We start from the raw sequence: 7947 nt of genomic DNA, 5'->3' as shown, positions 1-7947 counted from the left end.
TAAGCTGCAAACCTACTTTTGATTTATTGACATTCACCACAGAAATCTCATGCTCAGAGTTCTGAGTCTAGGACCCAGGTTGAAACATGAAATGGCCGAGTGATTAAGAGAGTCTGGCAAAGCAAGCTATGTTGCAGCAGCAGCAGCAGAACTGGAAGCAGGTGATGGCCAGTTCCACTGCGGGCCTGATGGAAGCCCTCCCGGGGGCCTCATCTGGCCCCCAGGCTGCATGTTTGACACCCATGCTCTAGAACAATAGCCCACCAGGACTCTGGAGGTGGCCAATGAGGAATGAATGGTTCTGACAATGGCCTATTGTAGGTAGTTGTTTGGGGAAGTGGGTGTTTAGCCGTCTTGACTACCGAGAACTAGTTTGTTGCTATGATTTTTTGCCTCGGAAGGCCACCTTTTGGGGTCATTGATTTCACAAACCTAGTTAATGTTCCCTGATTGGAATCTCCCTCCAACCTTGGAATGCAGTGCCCAATCTGAGTTGCAGCTGGTGACCCTTTCCCCGTTCATGCCAAAGAGACAGCCGAAGCAAGTTTATAGTTTGAATTCAGAGGAAAGCCCTTGAGTTGAAACTGAGTACCGCCCAGGAGCTGGCTAGCACAATGGCTCTTTGGGGGAACCTGTTGCAGGATTAGCAGCTAGGCTAATTTTCCTGTCTGCAAATAAATCGGAGACATTGGCCTGGTTCAGACGTATTGACAGACTCATGCGATCCCTGCCCCTTTCTCCATGGCTCAGTATTAAATATTTCTGCAGCAAAATGCAGTTTGTGGCTGCATCGAAATCTCTGTTCTCTTCCTTCTAAACCACAGTTTAATCCTGACTTGGAAGAAAAAGCTATTTCTGGTTCAGGTGGGAGTAGCTGTGTTGGCCTGAAGCAACAGAACGACGTCGGAGTCGAGTGGCACCTTTTGGGCCAACAGAGTTTTATTCTGGGTATGAGCTTTCAGTGTGTGTGTATCTGACGAAGTCTGCATGCACAGGAAAGCTTATACCCAGAATTAAACTTCGTTTATCTTAAAGGTGCCACTGGACTCAATAGGGTTGCCGGGTCCAGGTTGGGAAATACCTGGAGATTTGGGGGGGATGGACTTTGGGGCATAATGCCAAAGAGTCCGCCTTTCAAAGTGGCCATTTTTTACAGGTGAACTGATTTCTGTCAGCTGGATATCAGTTGTAATAGCAGGAGCTCTCCAGACACCACCTGGAGGTTGGCAACCATAGAACTCAAGCTATTTTGTTTGTTTGTTTGTTTATTTATTTATTTATAGCTTCGATTTCTAGACCGCCCTGACCCCGGAGGGTCTCTGGGCGGTGTACAGGATTTCAATGTTACTATCCCTAACTACGGCCACATAGTGAGGGGGAGGGGCTACCTACCGGCACCCTGGTGGTGGTGGTGGGGTTGAGAAGTAACAAAAAATACTAGTTATGCAGGCATTTCATTGTTACGCCCTGTGTATGTGTTTGTGTCTACAGAAGGGAAGTGAGTGAACCCAAGTGCTGCTACCTAGTTGCCAACCTCCAGGTGCGGCCTGGAGAGTTCCCGACTACAGAGACCAGTTTCATTCCCTTGGAGAAAATGGCTGCCTTAAAGGGTGGAAAGACGTTATTGCCCACTGAGGTTCCACTCCCAAATCTCCAGGAGTTACCCCAGCTCGTTCAGGAAACAAGCCATGGATTACTGTAATGCTGTAGCCACATCATGACAACTCTTCAATATTCTTTCTAATCTAAAGGAACCTAAATGCTGCAACACAATCCCCAGAAATCCTGCCTCTCAGAAGTGGGAAACGTGTACCGTTAGTAACTTCTGGGAAATAGTTATGCGTTCTTCTGAGTAGGGGGGAGTTTAAAATGGACAGTGAGCGTTAATTTAACATGTGCTTATTTTTAATGTTTGGCTGTTTTGATTTAAATTGATTGTTTTTTTGTTATGCTCAGTGTCTCTGTTTTAAATCTCTTTTTAAAAAATTACCCGAAAGGCAGTGTACTAATAAAGCCAGGGTTATGCGTTCTTCTGAGTCGGGGGGAGTTTAAAATGGACAGTGAGCGTTAATTTAACATGTGCTTATTTTTAATATTGGGCTGTTTTGATTTAAATTGATTTTTTTTTGTCATGCTCAGTGTCTCCGTTTTAAATCTCTTTTTTAAAATTACCCGAAAGGCAGGGTATTAATAAAGCCAGAGTGTTAACCACGAGCCCGGTTAATACAAACAGAACAAAAACCAAGCAGGTGGGCACCCAAATTCCTCCATGGAAATTATTCCCAAAGTGGAGCTGATCTCTTCTTTTAGTATAAACTCGTCCAAACGAGAGCAATTAGAAACAAGTGAGAGGGCATCGCATAGAGACCTGCTTGCATCTGAAGAAAGCCTCTGACTTACGGGAGCCCTTCATATCAGTGAAAGATTTAAACTACACAGTGACATTGCTATTTTAAAACCCAGGCTTCTCCTCTGGGCACTGAGAGAGAGAGAGAAAAAAACCCCACTCCAGGATCACCAGTAATATAAATACTGTACGAGAAGGTCAAGTTTAAAGTTACCAGAGCTCTGGAAGAAAACAAGTCTGGCTTCCAGCGCCCTTAGGAGAATCTAAGCTTACCGATCCCGCGTGACAATCAGAAACGGACAATTGAAAACTTAAGTTCAGAACAGCGCTTGGTGTTGTCGCGTTCCTTGTGTGTTTCTCCCCCCGATACGTGTAGGCGAGACAAAGGGCAAAGATCACACCCTTGGATAATGTTCACTTCCCTGGGGAGATGTTGCTGTAACTTGGTTAAAGGGAACCAAGGCACTCTTACTAGGGGTTCTGAAAACACTCTTAGGTTGATAGGCTTTGTGGAAGTTGATTAGTACATCAGCGAAAGCAGAGAAAAAGACATGTGGTAGTAGTCTTTTGGTATCTGAGGAAGGGAGCTTTGACTCTCAAAAACTTATAGCCTGGAAAAACTTAAGTTGGTCTTTAAGGTGCTACTGGACACAGTGTAAAGGTAAAGGCTTCCTTTGCTCGAAAGCTAGTTCGAATCTGACTCTAGGGGGTGGTGCTCATCTCGGTTTCCAAGCCAAAGAGCCAGCGCTGTCCAAAGACGTTTCCGTGGCCATGTGGCCGGCATGACTAAACGCCGAGGTGGATGGAACGCTGTTCCCTTCCCACCGAAGTGGTACCTACTTATCTACTTGCAATTTCTTGCTTTCAAACTGCTAGGTTGGCAGGAGGGACTCAGTCTTTAAGGCGAACTTGGTAATCTAAGGGACATTTCTGATCAATATAGTCTGCAGACATGAAACCCGAGTCAGACCTTCTATCTGTCAAAGTCAGTATCTCCTGCTCTGATTGGCAGCAGATCTCCGGGGTGTCAGCTCGCGATCTTTCGTATCCCCACCAAAGCTCCCTCTAAGCTGTGGAGTCTTGTGAGCAAAAATTCTACTTTGTGAGCTACTGGCATTAAAGATGTGAGCGAGCAATTTGGCTGCTGCATAAACCAGTTTGCTCTGGAGCCATCCCTTCCTGAGCGAAGACAAAAATGTGTGAGCCGGAGGCTAAAAAAACTGTGAGCTAGCTCACACTGTCGCAGCTTAGAGGGAACACTGATCACCACCTACGCGATCCTTGCTTTTAGCTGGGGATCAAACCTGGAATCTTCTGCATGCAAAGCAGATTGTCCACCAGTAAGACACAGTCCCTCCTCTGCCATAGGGAATGCAAACAGGATCTGTGGAAAGTTACCAGCACAGCAGTGACTTGGGCCTCTGGGACTATTTGCTTCCAGCGTTATGGCGATTAAAATGAATATCTTGTTACATCGGTGGTTTCGGGTCCAGTCTTTTCCCTGCAGTGGTAAGGGCTTCGGTTTGGCATTACTGTCTGAGCTGATTTGCTATCCGCAAGCAAGGACTGTTTAACCTTTCGATACCAAGCATGTGCTTCAAGAGTTCAATACGGATGTTTGCGCCGGGGATTGTTTGGCACACTTCCCTTCGAAGGCTGAAACGTGTGTGTGCCAACTTCTCCCTGTCCACATACACATGGACAAAGGCTGCTCATTTAAAATTGAGACGAGACCTTTAATGAGAACGAAGGAATGCTGTGCAAAGAACCAGGGCGTGAAGGAGGAGGGCAGGAAGAACAACGGCTGCTTTCCTCTTATGTGTCGCAGTGGCCGGCAATGCTCCCTCTAAGCTGTGGAGTCTTGTGAGCAAACATTCTACTTTGTGAGCTACTGGCATTAAAGTTGCGAGTGAGCGATTTGGCTGCTGCATGACATTAGTTTGCCATCCTTCCTGAGCTAAGACAAAAATGTGTGAGCTGGAGGCTAAAAAACTGTTAGCTAGCTCACACCTAATGTAGCTTAGAGGGAACACTGGTGGCCAGGGAATGAGACAGAAGAACGTTCCAGCCAGTCCTTTTAAAACATAAAGCATGCACGGGCTGATGGATTAATCAGAGCGATTGGTTAAAATGTGGGATTCGCTTCCAGAGGATATAGTGGTGGCCACAAGCATGAACAGCTTTAGAAGGGGATCAGACAGATGCATGGAGCGGAGGAGTGAGATTTGAGTCCGTTCGTACTTAGAAACCAACAAGAAAGGAACTTTAACTGTTGGAGCTTGTACCCTGAAACTCTTGTTGGTCTCTTAAGAGGTGTAGTGGTTAAGTGCGCGGACTCTAATCTGGGAGAACTGGGTTTGATTCCCCACTCCTCCACTTGCAGCTGCTGGATGACCTTGGGCAAGCCATAGTTCTGTCAGAGCTGTTCTCTCAAGGGCAGTCCTCGAAAGAGCTCTCTCAGCCCCACCTACCTCACAGGGTGTCTGTTGTGGGGAGGGGAAGGGAAAGGAGTTTGTAAGCCGCTCTGAGACTCCCTTGGGTAGTGAAGGGCAGGGTATAAATCCAATCTCTTCTTCTAAGCTGAGTTAGTGTGAGCTAGCTCACCCTTCTTTAGTCTCCGGCTCGCGCATTTTTGTCTTAGCTCAGGAAGGATGGCTCCAGAGCAAACGAATGTATGCAGTAGCCAACTTTAATGCCAGTAGCTCACAAAGTAGAATTTTTGCTCACAAGACTCCACAGCTTAGAGGGAGCATTGGCTACCAGACTCAAATCCTACTGCAGACCAACACAACGACCCTCTGGAACGATCTTCGGGGGGGGGTGTCCATCAGTGGCTACTAGCCATGGTGATGACTGAAGGGAATCTCTACATTCAGTGGTGGTGATTGCCAGCTCCAGGAGGCAAACTCAGGGGAAGGCCTCAGCCTCTATGCCCTGTTGTTGGACTTCATAGTAACGGATTGGCCACTATGGGAAATAGGGTGCAGGACTTGAATGACTGCCGGTCTGATCCAGCAGGGATATACTTGTGTGTTCGTATGAGCACAGCTCCAGATCCCGCTGGAGTTGGAAGGCAGACCTCTTGTTAATGCGGAGTGGAGTTAGGCGTCGTCATCCGATTATACTTGCCTGTGCACGACAGTACAGTCCTAAGCAGGGTTATATCCTCCTAAGCCTGTCGATTTCAGTTTACCTAGAACAGGGTCACTCTGTTTAGGACGGCACTGTTAACTATTTAACCAAACCGTTGATTATTGGCTGCTGTTTGTATGTCCCTGTATAATAGCCAAACTAGTTTATTAATAAAATGTGCTTAAGTAGCTATTTACGGGAGGCCAGTGGGGACAAAATAAATTATTTTATTGATTTTATTTATTAAGCCAGGAACCCTGAAGGTTGCCTGCAAATTAACTCTGGCCATAATGATTAAGTGTAACATCTCTGCAAGGGCAGTCTCTGGTAAAAATAATGAGAATGCCACATCGCCATTCTTTGAGTCCAACGGCACCATTATAGGGCTGCCAGGTCCGTTAGAGACGCCGGCGGGGTGGGTGGGGGGTGGACGTTCCGGGAGCCAGAAGCATCATCCCTGACATGCCGCCGTCACCAGCAGTGACGTTACGAGCTGTGCCTACGTCACCTGGAAGTGATGTAGGCACATTGGGGGCGACGCTCTGGTTTTTGGGCAAAACTCTTATGGTAAAATCACCCTCACACCATAGAGTTTTGCCCAAAAATCAGACCGGCGGCCCCAGCACGCTCACGTCACTTCTGGGTGATGTAGGCACGTTGTGTGATGCTGCTGTTGGGGGGGGGGGGGATTTCCTGCCTCCAGCCAGCTGGCTGGTGGTGGGCAGGAGCCCACGAAACCGGGTAGTCCCCTGTCCCCATCTGGGGAATGGCAACCCTATACCTTTAAGACCAACAGAGGTGCCGCTGGACTCAGACTTCGTTCTGTTGCTTCAGACTGACACAGCCTGAATATATATCACTGTTCTGTAGCTTCTCTTTTTCAGAACTTCAGGTAGGATCTTAGTCTTTTTTTTTATATATATAACAAAATTTTTATTCAGGATATAAACATTCACAACTAACATTATTTTTCTACATTTGTCCCCGTTACATCCTACCCACCTCCCTTTTCCCCTCCCCTATATACAGCTTCCCACAGTGCTACGACCTCCAGTATGTTCGCTTTTTAATTTTTTAATATATCTATTTTCTTTTTTGTAGTTCACTAGGTAACTATTATTCAACGATAGCCTTTAATTCTTTTACTTATCACGTCTCTAAAAAGTTCTATGCTTAATAATCATTAAAGCAAAATAAGTTGTCTCTTCCTTCCCAATACTTTTCTAAATATTCTTTTAAATCTTTCCAATCATCATAGAAATCTTCTGCATCCATATTATTCAACTTTCTTGTCAGTTTATCCATTTCAACTGAAAACAACAGTTTTTTTAATCCAATCTTCAATCCTCGGGAACTTCCTTTTGTTTCCAACATTGAGCATAGGTCATCCTGGCTGTTGTTATCATGTAGGTAGGGTCTTAGTCTTGTTCTCCAAATGGAACGTTGTTTTATGGGGCAGTTAAGTTTGCTTGCAATGGAAATCCTTATTAGAAGCCAAATAATGCTCTAGGAGATACACCCAGGGGAAGGGACAGCAGTCCAAACAGTGTGCAGATTGGGAAGCAGCTGCGCAATGAAGGCAAAAAGTAACACAGGTGTAAATCCTGAACGTGCCATATTTACTTGAAAGGAAGACAACCCTGAATGTAAGAAGACGCCCTTAAAACGTTTCTCTCTTTCACACACGCAGACGCAATCTACTTCACACACACACACACACACAATTTACTTGACATAACTGTAACTTGTATGCAAATATAAAATGACTCTCTTTTTTTTTAAATCGCGTACCAGGAAAAAGAACCCTATTCTTGCATTTGACTAAAAACTGTAGATAAAATACGTTGAAGCGGCAGACTAAGTGTGTTTACAGAAGTGGGCACAATTTCAGCCCACGCAAATGGATTCTTAAGCTGACTAGTCAGATGTTTAATCTTTGTGTGTGTTTAATTTTTTTTTTGCAGGGGGGAAATAACGCGGGCCATACAGTGGTGGTGGATGGAAAAGAATACGATTTTCACCTTTTCCCCAGTGGCATCATCAATCCCAAAGCAATTTCTTTCATTGGTAAGTTCAGACCTCCCGTTCAAAGGGTAATCACACATTGTAAATAGATCCTTTGTCACCAGGGGTCGTGAAATTTAAGCAATCAGGTAGTGCAGGGCAGGGAGCTGTTCTTGTTAGTAACAGAATAGGACTTGCAAGAATGGGTTTAAATTACGGGTGGAAAGGTACCAGCTGGATATTAGGATTTTTTTTTTTTTACAGTAAGATTACTTAAGTGGTTGAATCAGCTGCCTGGGGAGGTGGTGAGCTCCCCCTCACTGGCAGTCTTCAAGCAGCAGCTGGACAAACACTTGTCAGGGATGCCCTTTCTCACAATACAAGAACTCGTGGGCACTCCATGAAATTGCTGAGCGGTCGGGTTAGAACAGATAAAAGGAAGTCCTTCTTCACCCAAAGAGTGA

General features: G+C 45.6%; 1 protein-coding gene across 1 annotated transcript in view; it reads left to right on the top strand.

The window, feature by feature from the left end:
- ADSSL1 (adenylosuccinate synthase like 1) overlaps window positions 1-7947 on the top strand; it is a 52958-nt gene that overhangs the window by 11222 nt on the left and 33789 nt on the right. The window contains 1 exon segment of the mRNA XM_015408585.1: window positions 7444-7546. Coding sequence (XP_015264071.1) covers window positions 7444-7546 — 103 coding nt within the window.

Source organism: Gekko japonicus, unplaced genomic scaffold (genome assembly GCF_001447785.1).
Source record: "Gekko japonicus isolate JY-2015 unplaced genomic scaffold, Gekko_japonicus_V1.1 scaffold1419, whole genome shotgun sequence".
Taxonomy (NCBI): Eukaryota; Metazoa; Chordata; class Lepidosauria; order Squamata; family Gekkonidae; genus Gekko; species Gekko japonicus.
This window is presented reverse-complemented; position numbering and strand designations above follow the sequence as displayed.